The sequence below is a fragment of the Carassius gibelio genome, chromosome A9 (assembly GCF_023724105.1).
Source record: "Carassius gibelio isolate Cgi1373 ecotype wild population from Czech Republic chromosome A9, carGib1.2-hapl.c, whole genome shotgun sequence".
In the NCBI taxonomy this organism is placed as follows: Eukaryota; Metazoa; Chordata; class Actinopteri; order Cypriniformes; family Cyprinidae; genus Carassius; species Carassius gibelio.
In genome coordinates, this window is record NC_068379.1 from 26,931,100 (window position 1) to 26,952,732 (window position 21,633).

Genomic DNA, 21,633 nt, shown 5'->3' on the forward strand with positions numbered 1-21,633 from the left:
GGCCACTGCCTACTGGTGTATGTGTATCATGATGACATCGCTGTAGGCTATCATTTGATATTACTACCAAGGGTATCACTGGTTGTACCCTCATATAGGTCACACAATCACTATTCAATTCATACATTTATCTTAGTTCTTGTTAACGAGACTCAAGAAGGCATAATAAGGTTGAACTCTATAAAGTTTACTAAATGACAACAGAGAGAACAATTTTTTTAAAAAGAGGAAATAGAGAGTGATTAGGGATTATTTTCATAGTCGATTAATCTGTTGAATATTTTCTCAACTAATCGATTAGTTGTTTGGTCTCAGAAAAATGTGGATCAGTGTTTCCCCAAAAGCCCAGGAATGGTCCTCAAATGTCTTGTTTTGTCCACAACTCACAGTTGAGAGGAGAGAAGACACTAGAACATATTCACATTTAACAAGCTGGAATCAAATATTTTTTTACTTTTGTCTTTCATATATTTTATCAATGACACAGACTGCAATGACACAGACAGCTTCATTGCAGAAGGACATCCTTTTGGTCACATGGTTCACGTGAGATGATTGACAGCTTGACAAACTAATGATATTGCACTGATGTCATAGCTGACGCAAATCAAAAAGAGGAGAGTAATCATAATGTTAGCTGTTTTAGCTCTTCAGATCGCATAAATCAGTGTAAAATAAATAGAAATGTTATTCTGTATGACAAAATATTATACAAACATGTCATCAAATTATCTCTTCAAATGTGCACACCATTGGACTATTGGCGGATCGTGGATATTATATGTGTACGAACACAAATAAACCGGAGATGAGATGAATGGCTGCTGTATGAGTGATGATTTCTATTCAAAATAACGAACGTTATTATTATTATTAATTGGATATCCATTTTTGAATCTTGATGCAGTCTGTTGCGTGTCGTTCATTTTGAACGAATCTTTAATATGACTTAGGACTACCGAGTTGTCTCAGAGAGTGATTCGTTCATTTTCTGTTGACTGCACATGCGGATTACACAACATATGGGTTCTGAATCGACAGGTGAGGTCCGAGTCTTTTATTCTTCATGTCAGTCCCATAAAGACGGGAAGAGAAAAGATTAGTTCTTTTTGCTGAACGAGACTCAAATATCCGAGTCAGTAAAATGATCCGAACTTCCCTCTACTACTGACAAGTTGCAGCGCAATATGAAAGACTTCGTCTTTAGTAACAAACAAACGATGAAACTAAAACGACATAAGCTTAATTTAAAATTTCATAGGAACTGTAGGCTATTTAGAGGAGGTACACTTAATTTACAGGTGGATAAACGCCCTTTGGAGGTGGGTAAACACTATTTCCGAATTTTGGGAGGTGCGTAAACGGCGTTTACGTGCGTTTAGCCTCCACTACATCCCTGATGGTGTCAAACTGTTTTCCTTAACCTTCCTTAAGCGTAAAGGAGCAACTGTATTTAAAGTGCTAGAAAAGAGAGAGTCCATAGTTTCTGTTACATCAAGTTGTTCTGAGGTTTTGGATATGCTAAGGAATTTGAATACATCAGGAAGATAACTTAAAGGGGGGATGTTGTCATCAAACTGCACTTTCCACATATACAGCTTAAAAAAAAAAAAAAAAGACGACATAAAGTGGAACTTAGTCATTTTCCAAAACCGCTAAGCAAATATATACAGTTTCAGTACATACCACATAGAGACGTTGTTGCTGATGCTGCTCTTGTTAAATTTCAGCCTCTGGATCTGATTCTGGATCATAAATATACGCTGAATCTGACTGTTAGCCATGGTTTGTTTAGGATGTTTTTTTCCTCACGGTAATGTCACAGCTTCCAAACGCTCTCAACGCAAAAGCCTACTCGCGCTCGTGATTCTTTAGCTCCGCCCACACGTCACGCCTCCAGGCGGTCGTGTTTTTCCGGGAAAAATCGGTGCAGACTTTTTCTCTTATGAATATAATAAAACTAAAGACTTTTTGGAGTTATGAAGGATGCAGTACTACTTTATAGGTACTCAAGGTTAACAGGATATTGAGTGAAAACGAGCATTTCACCCCCCCTTTAAAAAGCAGTCTTTTGTGGTAGAAGTTATGGTTCCTCGATACTTGTAACAAGAAGTACAATTTACAATTTTGGCTATATGAAGTTTGCACAGAACTAAATAATGATCTGAGATATCATCACTTGGCTGAATAATTTCAACACTATCAACATCAATTCCATGTGACAGTATTAAATCTAGAGTATGATTTCGACAATGAGTAGGTCCTGAAACATGTTGTCAAAAGTTATAATTGTGAACTTTTTATATGGGTGCAGTCTAACTAAACTATATAGTTATTGGGTGCACCCAGATTAGTCCATGCATAATTCATATATTGTAATTTGATTGAGGTTTTTTTTTTGTCATTACGAAGTGTCATTCAATTGAAACTGTGAATACTGTAAAATATTTTTTTTTTCTTTCACTTTATTCTCTACAAACAACCAATTTATTTTCAATACAGATTTATTTCCCCACAAAGTTGAGCTGTTTAATTTATGCCTTCCGAGCTGAACCTATAGCATCACAGTCCCGCCCACAGCTGGTGCCGGAAGTAAAAATTCAATGCAATTTCTGCATTGACATTTGGGGTATAAGCCATAAAAACGTAACCATATGTGGTAGACTTAAAACCAGCTACGGCTGTATTAAGCGATAGTATATGCTCATATAAACGCAAAAGGATCATGGGGCACTAACCTTGTCTTGATATAAATGCCTTTTATTCGCGATGTCTTGGCTAAGTACTTCATTACCCACAATCCTGAACAATCCCACAGTGATGCATCTGATTTGTGGAGCTCGTGTAACCGCCTGGTTAAACCCCGCGAAGGTCCGTGAAGACTGAAGATCATTAATAAAATAAAATAAAAATCTGTGTTGCGTTTTTGCACGGTAGACTTATCAGTGCAATCATGATCTCCATGGCTGCCATAAGAAAATTCACTGGAGGAAAAAGTTTGCGTGAGCGGCCGTCATCAGATTTGGAAGTCACTCAAAAGGCTCGTTCGCGGTTGTGGCTTCAGTCAAATTCAGTGAGGCGCGGTGGTTTATGGGATGAGTATTTCCTGCGCTCAAAATGAAAATATGTACACAGTCTTGTACCTTTGACTTTTTTTGGATTTTGTCTTTACTTGAAATGATATGTTATATGCTTATGAGTTCAGCCGTAGCTGGTTATCCTCACACATGCTCTAAATCTCTTTAGATACGGATTTTTCTGAAAGTCAATGGGAGAAATTAATGGAAAATTTACTTCCGGCACCAGAGCTCTCTCGGGCTGTGGGCGGGACTGTGATGCTCTATTGGCCTATTGAAATTAATATATTGTCAGTGCCTGTCAATCGACACAGGTGTTACATGTGTATCTATCTATCAACAATATATAAGGTGCAGTATTCAGCCTATTAATAGTTTTTTATAAACAGGCAAAAAATATGAAATATGCAACAATAAATGTTTAAAACGCATGACCTTTTGAGTGCATTTGAGTGATGCTGTAAATTGTAGTTTTGATGTCTCTTTATTGTACTTAAATTACCTTGAAGTCTGTTTAATAATTTAAGGCATAACACAGTAAGTTATACCATTGTTTTTTCTTGCTCTGTTAAATTTTGAGACTTTGAATAATTTGGATTTTCATAACGTTTCAGACCAGTGGACAGAAAACATCCAAAATACAAAGTGTGTATTGCATTCGATCTATTTGCCTGTAGATTGAATTTATAACATTTCTTGAAAAGTTTTTTCCTCATTAGCACATACTGTACACTCATCAAACTTTAGTTTTATTCCAGTCTATATTCTGGCTATTTCTACAGAAGAGTTTATGCATAATTTGCCTGATTTTATTCCCAAATTATTTATTATCAGTATTTTTTGATTTATGGAGGAAAAATTAGAAATTAATTTAATTAATTTTGTATGATTACAAAAAGAAGCAACAATTTTTAAATTGGCTGTAAATTTATTCTCTGAAAAAAAAAAAAAAAAAAAGTTTTACCCGGTTCACCTGTGGCGTCTTACCTTTTATGTATGGACTCATTTCTATTGGACATGTTCATTAGCCTAATCATATGAATAAATAAAATATAAAGCACTAAAAGTAATGCACACAGTGGCGAGCAATATAAATGTGTGATACCTGAGGTGTGACGTTAAGGACGAGCTTAAGGATGCTAAAGCCTCCTGATTAGAAGCCAACATCAGTCGATGCATGACTCAGCAACACTAGCCGGTATTGGCTGCCACACTGTGACCTATATTGAAGTAAAGGAGACTTGCAGACACCATGCTCTCAACAGCAGAGTTGCAGAATTAATTGCATTTTAATGAACACTGAGGCAACCTTCCAGGTATTTGAAATAAAATGGAAATGTACAGTCAAAAGAGAAAGAAATCACAATGATTCTCTCATTAGTGTCCGATTAATTTATCTTCCCACTAAGAGTCCATAAACACAAACTTAATGTGACATTCACCTTCTCTCTGTATTTAAGACGTAAATTACAAATATGATCACCTCAATAAAAAATACTTCTCGTCCCCTCATTGCGAGCACATTCCCTGCGTTTGTGTGGAGGGCCCTGTTGAATTGCATCCATTAAGAGAGAGTATTTTAACATGTACAGCCATGGAAATGACACACAGCTCTTTACAAATGAAACAGCCATGGGCACCAAATGCACCAACTTCCCAATGTTAATTGTACTGCAGCTTCCCACGCATAGACCATCCAACTACATAATTATGCCATCAAAAAAAAAAAAAAAAGGAGGTGGTGGGGGGGGGGTATCCAGGGCATTAATGGAATGTCTTATTCGAAATGATGAATAATGAAATATCACAAACAATGGAAACTGTATTTAAGAAATGCAGCAAATGGTTTTGGAACTAGATGCTAATGGTCATCTTTCAGAAGCGTAATTACTGAGTAGCATCGGGACGACTCGTTTTAAGGCGTGCATGCTTAAACTCCAGGTATTGTCCTTAAAAAGCTTCAGTTTTGTTAAACGCAAAAGTGCACAGCCTTGACTGAGTAGTAAAAATTACCTATGGTTATGATATAACATTTAGCAACGTTAAACGTTGGGATGATTTTCAAGTTTCAATTTGTCGCAAAAAATCATTTCCACTAATCAGTCTTTTACTATAAATTCATTCATTTTTTTTTTTTTTTCAAAGGCTCCATCCCAAATAGTGCATGAACAGACTTCTGAAGGAACTTAAGATTGTTTTTTTTTTTTTTTTTTTTTTTTTTTTTTTTTTTTACATGTATACCAATTCAGAGCACATATATAAATATAAAAATTTGTATTGAATGTTGAAAACAGGATGGAAAACTTATTAAAACGGATTAAGAACTTTTAGTTTTCTAGCATCGGAGCGAGTTAATAGTTTTGTACACATATTAGATTTGATTTTATTGGCTGGCTCCTGAAAAGAAATCCATTAGCTTTTTAAATTTGCACATTCATGCATGAGAATGACATTGTGCATTTCCAAACAAACTGATAGACAAATATAAATGTAAAAATGGTCACTACTGGATGTCTATGCTGGTGCCCAGTTATAATTTGATTTTTTTTCTTTCATTCTTACAAAGTCAAAAAAAAAAAAGTTTGCTATATTGTGCAGTGTATAGGTCTCTCTCAAATATGTCTTTTCATTTACCATGTAATTTAATTTCAATACAGAAAAGCTAAAACAGAGATTTTAACTTAAATTGTAATTTATCTGGAATGCAACAAAGAAAAATGAAAAACAACATTTTAAAAGCATTTGAATGATCTTTTATTGTCCTTTGTCCCTATGCATACATGAAAATACATTTACGTTGAAATTATGGCAATATTGTACACACACACACACACACACACGTATGTGGTGCGTTTTAAAATGTTATACTAATAACAAATGTACATGAAGTGTATCTAATGTACAAATATGGGATATGAAATGTAACCACTTTTCATATATAAAAATGCACACTTACACACTTCATAAGTGCACACATATCCACATGCACACTACAGTGCACAAAGGGGGGAAAGTGATTTATTTCAATTGAAAAATGAAAGGAAAAAAACTGCATGTAGAGAAGACCTATACAGTCCACAATATTCCAGATTGCGGCGGCATAACGAATCGTCGAGTTCATGTGGTCAGTGTGCATCGTCTCTGCCTAATGTGTGTTTTCAGTTTGTGCAGCTACTCCACTGCTCAGTGTACGGACACAGTCTTTCTGAGGTAGACTGCTCAAATCAAAGAACAAGCCTTTTTATTATTATTTTTATTGTTTTTATAAGTTTTTATTTTTATTTTTTTTAATACAAATGTGTGACATTCAAAAAAGACAGAACATAGGTACTACATGTCAATATGTAGCAATGAGGTAGAAATGGTCATAAAGAAAAATGGTTGAAAAACAAACACTGGTGCCACTTGAAGGAAACAACCATCAACAATAGCGCTAAAGGAAATTAATACAGCAAATTAACAAAATCAAGTGATCTTTTTGTATTTATATCCATATAGGAGATGTGCTTTAAAACATGGTACTTTTTGGATGTTCCCACATTTCCTTTGCCATCAGCTAAAGGAATGATCCGGTTCAATACAAGTTAAGCTCTATTGACAGCATAATATTGATTACCACTGAAAATAATTTGGACTAATCCATCAGTTAAAAAAACAAACAAATCAAAATTCATAGTTAAAGTAACACTTACAATGGAAGTAAAGAGTGCTGGAGGGTTCAGAAGCATTTTTGTTAAAGCACTTACATGAATTATGCAGCGCAAAGCTGTAAATGTGTTTGAAATGACTTTTCTGAAGTGGGAATACTTTTCTAGTGGATGAATGCCTGAATATCACAATGATTCCTGTTATTTATTGGCTTTACTGTGCATTATGACATTGAGGTTAAAAGATTGCATACAGCTTTAGCAAAGTAAATTAGTTTAAATCAAACTAGTCTTATGTTAACAAGTAAATGCAATAATATTGGCTATAATTTTGAAACAAAAATAACTGGCCTTGTACTTGTTCTTGTAAATGACTGTAAATATTAAACAGATTTTTTTGGTACTGGTTTGTCTCAAAAGAAGTGACATGACCAAAAATGTTTTCTGTCCTAATTTATGTTATGTTGTCAAGAACATTCCTTTAACCAATTACAAAGAGCTTTCAAAAATAAAATTAGGAATCTGTTTTGTTCAAGGGCATTTAGGCCACAAACATTAAAAAAACAACACCTGCAGAAACACTAAAAGATCATTTTTCTTTTCAGGGTCAGTGCGGGATTTGTTCATCAGTGCTATTTGGCCACATGGTAAAATCAATGTGAAGTCCCATATACATTTCCCTAAAAGTGTGGATGAATTCAAATCGTCAGAGATACAGATCAGCTTTTGATCTTAAAAAGCTTTGTTCGCTTTGGTTTTGACAATTACGTGGGATAGGCTTTAACACACAAAACATAAAAAGTGCATTTGACAAATTGCACAATAGTAACTTTTCTTCAAAACATCAAAACAAAAACAAGAAAGCAGAATGAAAATACCATTTAAGAAAAATAATGTTTCCACTTTAGACGACAAAACAAGGTTAGAAATCATAGTCCTTTGGGTGTACATATCACTTTACGAACATTGTGAAGAAAGTGGTGTCTCAGCTACAGAAAAGACTATCTGGATGTCTGCCAGAAAAGTAGATATTTCTTTAAGGATGTCATATATATACACATGTATTGGATGAACGATGCCTCCGACTGCTAAATAAGCACCTTAAAATGGAGTCAAATTACACTACAGTGGACGTAAAAAAAACAACAAAAAAACTTGAAACTGAGTGTGCATCCTCTCCAACATTTGAGACACATTATATAAAGGCCAGAGAAAAACTGATTCGTGAGAAAAAGGGACACATCGCTTCACCAGCTCTAGTGCTAGACAAAAAAAGCTGACTCAAAGGATCAGAGAAAGTAAACATAGCAAGAAACAAACAAAAAATACATTCAAACATAATGTTTCCTCTTATGCTTACCAACATCCTGTGCTACCTTGAACTAGAAACATACTGTATGCAAGTACACAAATGCAAAAGTTTAAAGTACTGCAAGAGCATGTTGTGCATACTTGCAATATTGTGGAAGTAACATACCTCCATACTCAAAAGGGCGATAGAGTTTCCTTTAAATGTCTACACCAGGAAACTGGGTGTACAAACATAAAAATATAAAGAGTTTGACTAACTTGCTCAGCAATAATATCACAATAAACTGTTACAGTAGTTGTCTTGATGCTGCATCTTAATTTGCCGCCTTATACCAAGCCTTTAAAGTATGTACTCTTTGGGACATACAACATCATAATTGCATCTTTAACATGATGCATTTAAAAGTTAATGACCAAACGCTTTACAAAAGTTCACAATGTTATGTAATAATGTGAATAACATATGTATATGTGACCTTGGACCACAAATCGCTGGGGTATATTTTTAGCAATGGTCTAGTTTGCAGTCTGATGCATTTTGGAAAGCAACAACACTAGCATTCTTCTAACCTGCATTGCTATAAGCACTTGCATACTTGCGTAGAGTACATTTCTGGCTTTAGGGAATATGGCCCCAGTAAGTGGCCCCAAAGAGACCCCATCAATAATGTGTGTGTTAACACAAAGGGGTGTTTACAGTCGTCTGGGTACTCAGAGCAGAGGAATTGCACAGGTAGTTTGAGACAAACGTTTCTCGTTTCTTTCTTGGAAAAAAGGCAGCTTGTTCTTTATGGAGGCTTCAGAGCAGAGCAAACCTAAAGAGGTTGAAGAAACCAAGCTCTCATCTTTCTGTTCTAGTTGCAGAGAAAATAGTGTGAAACTGAGGTAGAACAGAATGCAGGGTACACGTGATCCTTTAGATATCTTTACACCAACCAACACAGCAGCAGGACAGAGTTCGAAACAAAAACGAACCATACGTAAATGTGTTATGAAGAATGTGAAAATATTTCCACTTTAAGAATCTTGTAGCCTCTTTGTAAAGTTGTGATTTACCCCAACTCTATTCTGCAGAGAAGACAAACACGCAAATGTTGAAGTCCACTGCATTCTCTGGCACTGACCTGGTTTTGGACAAATCTAATCAACACAACAGATAGTGCCCATCTCTGACTCGAGTGTTCGTTGTAGAGTCTGAACTGTGCTATGCAGGGAGGAACAGGTGCTGTTGTCAATACTGGAACACAATTCTGCTTTCGAAACTTAAAGCAATGTCCGCAAAGGAATTTAAACATAATTTAGAAGGAACAATAAGAATTAAAAAGAAACTCCCCAAATTTTTCTTCCAAACAACCCAGAAATGTTCTAGTTACATTCATAGTCATATCCTTTTGATTTTTTTAATGGTTGAGGTAAACCTAGAGTTTTTGAAGAAGCAAATTAGAAACCAAACCAAATGTAGTCAGCAGTATGTAGTGCTATCGCATAATCCTTTTTGAGGTACTGTACAAATCACAATCACTTTCCTGAGGTTTTGAAGAAAATCAAACAAGTGAATTTCATAAATTAGGATCCGGATTCAAAGCACAGGAATACTGTTGTTATTTTGAGAGAAGTGTCAAAAACAAGGAAAAGAATGAAAAGCAGAACATGTCTGATTTAGTTTCATGTTAAAGCTCTCTATATTAGCACATGCCACCAATGTAGATGGTGAGGCAAACAAATACAAATACAAATCAATAAAGCACCACTTCAGGCACTTCATAGCAACAAAATCTCAAAAACAGCAGAATGATATTTACACACAAAGAAGTTGGTCCTGACTTACAGAGTTCCTCGGTAAGTGGAGCTCTGCGTCTGCAGTACTGAGCCCAGAAAACAGTATCTCTCTGTCTGGATTATGTGCAAAGGGCCAGACCTTGACTTAAGTACAGCCATGCATCATTCAACTGTATCTGACAGTCCTTCAGGTTCTTCTTTAGGGGTCTACATTTGTAATAACCACACTATTTAATTGCATGTGTCACGCAAAAAAAATGCTGAATTGTAATCCCCTCTTAGAGCAAAGGAGGTCACCCCTCAGATTTCATTACACCCTCACTCTTTACTGACTACAACCAAACATCTTATTCCATTCAGTGTATGTATCAAGTTCTTTTTGTGATATGCTGGGCTGGATTTTGCAAAACACATTCTCAAAGTCTTGGTATGACACCGGTCTCATCTGACCTGGCATCATTCTGGAAAGGTCTGTGCTGGACATGCCGTGGAGAGGACCAACTATGGCCTCCTGGCAAAGTCGGACCACATCCAACCCGGAGAAGCCTTCTGTCCGCTGAACAAGCAGTGCAACCTCTTTGTCACTGAGGCAGTAGTTGTGCTGTGAGAGCAGCTGGCTGAATATCTGGTGTCGTGCGGCAGCATCCGGTAAGGGGACAAGCAACCGTTTTACAAAGTACCTTCGTAGAGTCTCATCAATCTCTTCAGGTTTGCTGGTGGAACATACTACTAGAACATGTTCCTCTGGTGAGCTCAGAACTCCATCGAGCTGGAGGAGGAGTTCACTCTTGATTCGGTTCACTGGACTTTCTTCATTCAACTGGGCAGACAACAGCAGATCTATATCACTGATAAAAACCACAGAAGGCTGCCGACAACGAGCAACAAGGAATGAGGCCTGGACGATCTTCTCGCCCTCTCCAAGCCATTTTGTAACCAGAGCAGAGCCACTAAGGATGAGGAAAGCTGCGCCAAGCTGACTGGCCATACACCGGCCGAGCAGTGTTCTGCCTGTGCCCTGAGGTCCAAAGAGAAGGATACTGCGAGGTAATGTGGCCATACCGCTGAACATGTCTGGCCTCAGAATAGGCCACAGGACTTCATCCTTGATGGTAGCTTTTGCCATCTCCAGTCCAGCAATGTCACTCCAGTCAACAGGGGGTACCTGCTGCAGAATCTCAGTAGTGACTATCTCTACCAAACTAGCATCGCTATTTTTTAACTGCTCCTCAGCGGGGTGGCTGGATGAAGTGGCCGTACCAATGGAATGAGGGTGATGCTGTCTGCTGTCGTCACCATGGTCACTCAAGACATGGGATCCAAACTTTCCAAATGACTGGCCTGAGCGCAGGGATCCCAAGGAACCTTTGGAGGATCCGTAAGAAGGAGGGGTTAGTGCCCTGCTGGACTGGCTGCCGAATTTCCGCTGCTGATCCTGTGGCACTGACTGCTTCGTGGGCTTAAACGCCAAAGATGATGTGTCAGCATTCCTGTCAAATCCATTCCCTCTGGTTGAGTCAACAAGACTGTTGTCTGGCATTCTGTACATGGGGCTTTGAGCAGAATGCTGCTGGCTGTAGTTGAAATTTCCATAACTGGAGTCCATATCTCCCTGGCCCGTCATGTAAAATGCTTTTCTTTTCAGTGTGTTGGCCGAGCTGCCATTCAAAGGTGTTGGTGCAATTGGTGCATGGTTGTGGGATTGGTAGGAGTAACCGGGAAGGGTGGAAGGGGGTAGGGGAGTGGGGGCAGCAATGCCTGAGGGCAAGTAAGCTGAGGGAGGGGGTGCTCCTCCTGGGCTGTAGCCTGGGGCAACAGCAGTCTGTGGGGGATAACCCGCTGGAGGGTAATTGTAACTGGAGAGATTGGGGGAACTTGCATTATAGCTGGGCACTAGGGTAGGAGGTGGCGGGGGTGGAGGCTGAAGGAGCCCAGCACTGTGCAAAGGTGAGGGATGTGGGGACGGGAGAGCGGGTGTGCTTTGCCCACCGCTGTAAGTGGAATGCAAGTACGAGCCATTGTAACTGCTCGCGAATTCCTGAGAGGAGATCCCCGAATGCAGTGTAGTAGACGCATGATTCCCGCAGTTACTACTGGAGTAGCTGGGCTCACTCAAGGTACTTGCCACCCCAGAGGAGGTGCCAACACTTGCCGTCACATCTGGAGGAGGCAGGGCGGGAGTCATGCCATTCTTACTTACAGAAACCACATCTGCAGCACAGCTCATTGGGTAGATCCCCTCCTGCCATGCTTCACTCTCTGACTTGCGTCCATTTAAGAGTCCTGGGGCACTCTCGGAGTACGAGCACAGGAGCGCCCGCTCACTGGGACCCTCCAGGATACCAGAATACTTCTCTGCATATTTCTTCAGAAGGTTGGAGGCCGTCAGTGCTGATATATCGTCATTGGCCCAGGCATACTGGTAGGTCCTCTGCAGGTGTCCACGGTAAGCCTCTGCTTTATGTGCAGGGGAACGTGTTGTGGATGAGATGTCAAAATGTTGCTCGGCCCACTGCACATGCTCTGGGGTCCACTGCATCTTTAAGCCTAAACAAATAACAAACAAAAACAAGCAGGTGTGAGAAACTTGGACTCATGAATAGAGACTGATAGATCTGCCATGCTGATTCATCTGAAATGGCTGAAATTTATCTGATAACTGTGAGTAGAAAATGTATTATTTGTTGAACAGTTATGGCTTGCAAATGTTAATTACATAATGTTTAAAGACTTTATCATGCATATAATTTTATAAAAAATATTTTCAAATAATTTTATAGAACTGTGAATATAAATATTGTAAAATTTCAGTGTTAGTCATTAAAAACACATTGGTCGACCACTGGGGTTTTCAGGGTTTTCCTTTTGTGACGCTTAGGAATTAATGATCCAATAAGCAACTGCTTTTAAAAAACAACAACAAGAGTAACATATTATTTCCATTTTCCCCCCCATCTAACTCTCGGAGAGCCTTGGCTTCATATCGCAGGCACTGCTTACAGTTGGTATCGCTGGAAAAGTGCAGATTTGGGCCTCCAACACCTGGTTAGAACAGTATAATGCACCCTGCACACAGCCGAGTGACACAGACATCGCAGGTCACTCTATAATCCAACTCTCATCTAAAGCAGTCCCAGACAGTTTCGAATCTGCTTGGAGGAGTGCAGCAAAGCAATCTCCCAGGCAGCGCTCTACTGCTTTCATCACACAAACTCACAGCACGGCATGAATTACAACAGCTTTCTGTCTGCCGTCCGCCTCCTGGAGCACAGGGAACTGGAAAGGGGAAAGAAAAAAAACATGCCTGCCTCCCTCTAGTTCACTGTAATGCTCCCCTTTCTCTCTCTCCCTTTCACGCTGACGCATTGGGCTCTGTCTCTTTCTCTCGGTCTTTTCTCTCCGCAGGCTCTGTCTTTTATTGGCTCCGGGGCTCAGAAGCCACCATCAAGTTTAATCCCAAACTCCATCTGCAAACACAAGCAGTTACATACGCTGTCATCTTAGACACAGCATGGGATTATCAAAGAGACATTTACTCAAGAGCCGACGAGATGACGGGGGTGGTCGCACACGCACTCTCGCCGTCTGTAGATAGACTTCTGATGACAACAGTGTTTGGCTGCAGTGTCCAGCAGGCGTGTTATTGTGCTCACGCCTCCTGCTTATCTGAGCTTACTGGGCCTAAGCGCTCACAAACACTATTCACGGCACAAAGAAGAAAGATGTCGTCACAGAAAAAGACACCATTTATAAGCGTTTAGTCATGTGTCCATTTCTAAAGCCTGTCAAATTACCTAAAGACTGTCCCTGTATTCAATGGCAAACTCAACATACCTCTCAAAACATGATATAAACAGATGATCACTTCTTGTAGCATGTGATCATAAATGATACAGATGATCGATATACAGTACATTCAGCTAATTAATAACATTTGTAAATGCAAAATATGCCTATATTTTTAATAGAACATTTTAATATATGAAAACGCAGTGCAGGACACAAAGAAATCCCTGCATTACAAAATTACTTAATTACGCATCGGCAGCAAAATGATAACATTATATCACCTAGCCCTACTCGTATTTCCAGAGTCGGTGATGTCTACTTACTACGTCTCTATAAATAAATCCCCTTTGTTACCCCTTCAGTGTATTGTGTGTGTATCAGAGCACTTTCTCTACAATAGAAGATGGGCATGTGGTTTTCCTTTGCCTGAATCCCCCAGCAGCCTGGACAGACACCACACACACACACACACACACACACAGCTAATTAGCAGGATGATGCTGAGCTAATTGTGTTAATTTACAAGGTTTTAGTCAAAGGGATCACTGCTTTGGCTGGCAAGGCTGTCAGGCCCACAAGTTAATGACTAAGAAAGGCTGAAGACAAAAGAAAGCTGGCAAGAACATGGCAGACATGCCAGCAAGCCCATTAATAAAGTCCAAATCTAGACAGATGTCAGTTCTAGTATGATTATCAACTGATAAGCAATGCAATGCCTATGTAAGACTTGCTAGCGATAAATACATTTCATTATCAGAGCCAGACTTTCCCTTAATCAATTTACAAAAGCAGGTCCCAGAGTGAGCATTTGAAAATCTAAAATTGCTGCATGCAATTGTGGAAAATAAAATTATTTGATGCAATTATGCCAATGCAAGTGACATCTGAAACACATTTTTTCAACAGATCCCCATGCATTTAACTGTGCCAACAAATTAAATTTTACACACTGCGGTTAGCTTTTTTTTGTTGTTGTTGCCTTGCATTAAAGAAGAAAAAGTGCAGAGTAAAACCTGATTTTTCGAATAGGTAAATGAATAAAAGATTGATTACTTTTTACAAGAAAATTCTACTTCAGTCTTTCTACTTCATTCAACATGTTGCAGTTTAATAGCAGTATCCTTGAGACACTATAATAGTGTTTTTAGTAATATTTTGAATTTAGTTTTTATTTTTATATTTTACATGTTCAATTTTAGTTAATTTGGGGTGTTTTAGTAGTTGTTTTTTTTATATACGACTATGATTTTTTAAATTAATTTATTTTTGGTTTTAGTTGTATTAGTACATAAATTTAAACTGAATTAAAAGGAGAAGTGTTGCATTGGCAACTTGCTGATATTGATTTATTTATCTCTTTTTTTCTACATTTTTCTTCAGTTCATGATTTTCTTTTCAGGTTACAAAATTGATTTATTTTTTATGCATTTATTTTTTTCAAGTGTATTTACTCCTGTATAGCACAAATGTCAGGTTAACTAAAAATATGAAACATTCACTGACATGAATTTTGACTATAAAATATACCTGCAATAATATTTCTCATATCAGATTATAGTATTTTTAATAAAAATATCTGCTTGCTAATATTGATTGTTCTCCTTTAATAACCTATTAAACACTGGAAGCATAATTGCCATCATCCAAGGACAAGCTTTTCATTTTTTATCGTGCAAAAAGCGTGCGGCTGCTGTTCCGGCGAATATTACCTTGGGAATTCAGCGGTTCGACTATCTCCCTGCCTCTGTACATCCACTTGTTAATGCATTTATTACTCTTCTTTCATGTTCCACTTTGGTATATATATATATATATATGGCTTCTCTCACAGGCAGGTCTTTGTGAGGAATGTGGGTGTTAACTTGCTCTACAACAAAGACAGACATTTCAAGAGGTTGAAATCCTGCGCTGCACACACAGACAGATTTCAAACAATGCTCTCTTCTCGCAGTTAGATGGGTTTTATGAAACGTACTACGCTCAAACAAAAGAACAAATTCACTTCCCGTCACTATTACCGAGCCATTACAAAAATAAAACCTTTCTCAACAAGATTAAAGCAGTTGGAAATGAGGCATCAAGGATTTATTTTACAGGAGAACAGGGAGTTGATCTGGACACTTTGAATTCGAGTGCTCACCTCATGCATGTTCCAGTATTTGTAAATGGCTTTTTTCTATTTTTATTCAATATGCTTACGTTGACCCTTCAGACAGTGTCGTCCCTATAGCTTGTTCAAACCTAAATTGAGAGCTTTGTGCAATGCCACCGTTTGAGAAATATTTGAGGATTATAACTGAATGATGGAGGAGGAAAACGAGAGGCAGAAAGAGAGATAGAGAGAGAGAAGCAGAAAATGTATCATGTGTAGTCTGAATTTATACTTCACTAAATCATCTCGGTGCTCAAGTTTCAGTTAGCGCTGTGACAAACATAAATAACACAAAAAACACATACTTATTGCTACTAGAGGTATAAAAGTATCAGTCAAGCCTTTCTAATCTGCCATCGGTGAGCTTGCTAACTTCTTAGGGAACATGCCGACTAGCAATCTGATTAACAATGTGCTTAGTTTACCATATTATGCTCTAGTTCATAAGGCCTTGATGATAAAGTAATTAATTGGCCAGACATAAATCAAATAAAGTTAACACTTTACAACAAGGTGCTATTAGTTAAAATTATTTCATGCAACAAAAAGCAATACATTTGCTACAGTATTTATTCATCTTTGTTAATGTTTGTTAATAAAAATACAACTAATCATTGTTAGTTCAAGTCAGCTCAGGTCAACTGAATAATATTAATAGATCCGATCTTAATAATCTATTAGAAAAAGTTCAAGTGAACATTAAGATTAATAAATAATCTTATTTGTTAACATTAACATGAACTAAAAAAATGTATGCTACTTTACTGCATTTATTAAACAATGTTGATTTCAACATTTACAAAATCTTTTTTTTTTTTTTTTGTTATCTTTGTTATTTTAGTATTATTTAGATACAGTAATAGTTTTTATTAAATCTATGAATTAGCCTTTTTTATATTTACTATTTAGGTTTAATTTTTTTATTATTTATTTCCTGTTAGTAATTCTTAAAAGTATTTAAGGTAGTTGCTAAGGCAGCATTTCTTTTAATTTAACTATCATTAAAATAGTTAACTATTTTGCTATATTTAAGCTTAATTTCAATGAAAAAAGATAATTTTCATTGTTTTAGTAAATATTTATAACATTTGAAAGCACTGATTAAACCGCTTATAAATAATGCATTAACTAATGTTAACAAATGAATATCTATACACACAAATAATGATTTTTATTTTTGTATAAAAAATAAATAAAATTATAACACTTTATGATAAGTTCTCATAAAAAAATAAAAATAAAAATTCTTAAAAATTGTATTATGCTTAGAGTTGCCTATGTAGGGTACACCAAATAGCTGACTTGTGAGGTTCCAGTTAGTTGCTATCTTAGAAGACAGCATGGCAGCTCAGCAGATTTAGGCACAGAGCAAACGTCAGCCCTAAGAAGCATTAATTCTCCTCTATGTAATCTGAAGAGTCATACAATTACTTGTGTTTGTACTAAAGGGATGTCTGGAGCCAGCCTGAGGCCTCAAAGCTCAATTCCCACTGATTGACTTCACACAAAACCCCCTTTTGTTTAATTCACCAGTCTGCTGGTCTACTTTACGCTTTAGATTACGCTGACCATTGTCACTCATTTGGATGAGATGGCAAACAAAAACCGACTGATTGATCGCTAGCTGGACTTCATTAGACGAGATATTCTTAAGGTGCATTGAAGGTTTAGCTCGTGGTCTAGTGCTGGTGGGTCGCAGGTCTTTTCTGAATGTCACAATAGCAAGAATTTTTTTTTTAAATGCATAGAATAAAATACTAAATTCACAGTTATGAGAAGTAAATGAAATACAATTTTGTAGTGTGGAGATAACACTTCAAATATCATCTGTTGATGACCACATCGAACTTTTGAGGACTTTGTTTAGAACCTGATTATTACAGTAAACTATTATACATCAAGTGCTTCATTGTAGTACAACGGTGATGATCCCTTTACCGCGCAGCACAAACAGGACAAACTACAATGCAGAATATTAATATCTATGACTGGACTGTCACACCCATACCATTATAATGAGAACACCATTATAATAAAACGCTGTGAATTTTTTGAGTTTAGCTGCCGTGTTTCTGCACATTGTTTTGTGAAGAAGGCATCCACAAAAGGAGTTTGCATTCAGGGCCGCACAGATATGTTCATTTGCATCCGGGCTCTTTTTGATAACCTATAAGTCCTAATATTAACGTTATGTTGTATAAATAGCGAAGCATATTCTACATGAAATTATGAGTTTAATCCCACTGACTAAAAACTCAAAATCAAATGCCTCACTCTAATTGGTCATCTTCAGCGTGCGCAGCTCAAAACAAAAATGCTGAATATTAATATAACTACGGTCATATAGGCTAACTTTATAATGAGAGCACTACTGTAAAAATTGTGAATTGTTAGGGTTTCGCTGACGTTTAGTGTTAACTATCTTTTAATCAAAACATGAAAACATTATTTACCGTGTTTGTATCTGCGAGGCATTTGTTACACATTTTCCCTGTGTGTTAACATCAGTAATTATGGCTGGTGAATGTCTGACTTGACTCAATGTATTTTGCCCCTCCCCCAAATATATGATTCGACTTTCAGTCGAATATCAGAAAGATTCGGTCTTGAAAATATTTTTTGACATAAAATGTTATAACAGTATCTTGCTGTTAATAAAAAAGCTTGTCAAACACAGGCATCCTCAAAATGATTACACCAAGTCAAAGAAAATATGACCCAGGGTTTAATTAAAGTAAAACTAAATAAAGTTTGTGGAGTGCAATGAATTAATGGCCATTCAGACATATTACAGCCGTTCAATACAAAACTTACTTTTATTCTACTTCGTCTGTGTCAAGTTTTATGTCTATGATTTGAAATAAATGTTTAAAATAGTGACTTTTTGGATAATTTTGTACAAATTCCACTATAACACAAACACAGTGCCAAAAAACGAGTTTCAACAAGATAATAGTCAACTTTCTCTTCTGAACTTCCAACCATTAGTTGATCTGACTGATTAAAGATCTGCATACTTCCTCACCTATTACAAGCTGAAACCTGACAGTAATTACTGATCATCGGTGCTCGTCTAATGCCTCTGTTAGTCCGGCGACTGATCAGCACACTGAGTTTGGATGGCGAGGGGGGAGCGAACGCACAGCGATACACTGCAGTGTGTCATTTCAGACACTGTGATCATGGCCAATGAGACAGAGAAGCTGACCTTTTTCGGATCTATTAATCTGGCTAGCCTCGGACGATTTTAAGCAAACAGCGGCGAGCTTGTGCTCTGTCGGTCCAATTTCCCAGCACGTAAATTGGACAGCCGCTCACACCATTCTCAATTCATTACTGTGCTGCTGAAAGGAAGCTACGAGGTGATGGAGGTGTGTGTGTGTGTGTGTGTGTGTGTGTGTGTGTGCATTGACTAGAGTTGTGCAGTTTGGTCATCCTGACTGCTCGAACACTCTTAGATAAATCAGACGAGCACCTCAGTTCCATCTGAACTATATTTAAATAGTTAATTCCTGCACATACCAGTTATTTTTGTCTTGTTTTCATGTAAAAAAAAAAAAATCTAAATATTCATAAAAAAACTAAATCAATTGAACACAACATTATTTAAATACACATACGTTGTGATTTATTTTTCTGGCATTCGATTGGCATATAGATTTATAGTAGGCTTAATACACACATTCATACACACATACATACATAGACACACACACACACACAGACACAAATAAAACTGGAAAATGGGCTAGTAAAAATAAACATTGTTTGATACAATTCTGTAAGACATGACATTCTAGAAGCAAATAAATCTTGTTTTAGGGGTGTTTAGATATTTGTTCTGCATGGAAAACAAGACAAAACTACAGAGAATTCAAATTTCTAAAATTAATTAGACATGATGCAACAGCCAGAGAAAACAGCCATTTTTTTGCAATGTGATATTTATTGATATGCATCAGATTGGATGATGTCTTGCTCTAAAATAATAATAAAATGGGAATTTTTCAGGGATGTAATGATGCACCTTGAGCCGGCTGAAAATCGATACAAATATGTGATGATTCAGATCAGCTGAGACGTTGCAGTTGGAGGGCACTGACTGTCTTTAGAAAACTTTTAAACCTCATCTTGCCTCTGTAAATGCATATTAATGTAGAGTTCTGGTTTGTTTACAGCGGTAACCAAGGAAACGCAGTATTTCTGCTGTTCCATAAGCGCCACCTGCTGTCAGAGAGGGAATATGCGTCTCATTCAATCTATCTGCTGTTTGTTTAGTCCAGATGGTTTATGTAGTATAGTTTCAAAAAACTAGTCAGATTATTCTGTTTTGCTTCAAATTTCAAAATCACACTGTAATTAGTTTAATTTAGATTGCACTTTATATAAAAAAATATTAATGTTAATATTGTTATATAAAATGTTATACAGCCAAGATTGCATGATGCCTTGCTGTTTTTTTTTTCAGCATCTTAAAAAAAAAAAAAGGTTAATTCATCCTTAATCAAATTAAATTAAATGTATGCATTTAGCAGACGATTTATCCAAAGCGACTTACAGTGCATTCAGGCTATCAATTTTTACCTATCATGTGTTCCCGGGGAATCGAACCCCCAACCTTGCGCTTGATAAGGAAGTGCTCTACCAATTGAGCTACAGGAATTAGATACGGTTTATTGATTTCTGTCCCAATTTTAAAAACAATCAGACTGCAAGGCACTGCCCAAAATGTCACTATAACAAACCACAATTTTCATTAAACTTTTGAAAATAAACCAATAATGGATAAATAAACCAGTACAAAGTCACTAAATGCATATATTCAAGCACTTTCTTAGCATCGACATGCAACCGTTTCCTGCAGAATTCTGTGACATTAAAGGCCTGTTTTGGCTGATTCTCACTCTAGTGTTTGGTGCTGGGTGGATGGATGTGGTTGCCCTAGGAGGAAGCTGTCATAATTGAAACGTGGCCTAATCAGACTCATTACCATTTTGGGCAATTTGCACCACCAAAGATGCTTATTAGGTAACTGTGTTTAATAAAGCGCTCTTTAGAAAGCTAACAGTAATGAGCTCTTTAAAGTCAGCTCGGAGTGTGATTATGCCAGTGGAAGTGTTTAGCCTGCCGCGCACAGACTGCTACATTTAGTCTTGTGCAATGTCATAATTAAGCCATGCAGCCTGCTTTCACTGCCTCACAATGGATGCGGCTGCGGCCTGTAAAACCCGGGAAAATATTTATAATTACTGATCATTACAGCCCAGGGATTTTTATCTGCAGATGTAAACACAATTATGAGAGCCTCTTGCTTTCATGTGCCTCAAACAGAGGACTCGATATGACAAGCGTGCAAATAGTGTGGACACACATTAATTACATTTATAAATAAAAACAAGCTCGTGTTTTTGTTTCAGCGCTCTACTGATCTCTCCCGCGTGCACGCCTTTTCCCTTTCTCTTCTTTCGGAGCGAGTCTGGGATGTGCTTCTAATTCAATCGCTACTAGAAATCATTATGGCAATTCATCTTACATATCAACTTAAAAGGTAATTTAAAAATCCATGTCGTCCCCGTTCAAACGCTGCCGGAGAACAGAGGTCAACGTTTAGCCCCTAATTTACTCAAGAAATTTAGTCAAGGCCCTTTAACTGCCGTGGAGCACATGATTTTTCTGACCACGATGGAGAAGGACACTGACGGAAGAAAAAGATTATTATTTTTTTTTATAGTTGCATTTCCAGTTGGGCTGGATGACATAATGAGCATTTACTTATGATATTCTAAACTTAATTAAGCAACATTGTGAGTAGTAATTAAAGTTACTTTGATTAATCAAACGGTCCAAATATAGATAGATGTTCAATATATAATGATAG

The 21,633-nt window shown here is 37.3% G+C and overlaps 1 protein-coding gene across 2 annotated transcripts in view; it reads right to left on the reverse strand.

Moving 5' to 3' along the window:
• Positions 1 to 6,028: 6,028 nt before the first annotated feature.
• The window catches only part of LOC128020283 (fidgetin-like), a 57,601-nt gene continuing 41,996 nt past the window's right edge, over positions 6,029 to 21,633 (reverse strand). For both annotated transcript variants that reach the window (XM_052607124.1, XM_052607123.1), the window contains exon 2: positions 6,029 to 12,361. In XM_052607124.1, coding sequence (XP_052463084.1) covers positions 10,140 to 12,353 — 2,214 coding nt within the window. In that variant the 5' untranslated portion in view covers positions 12,354 to 12,361 and the 3' untranslated portion in view covers positions 6,029 to 10,139. The remainder of the gene's footprint in view (positions 12,362 to 21,633) is intronic.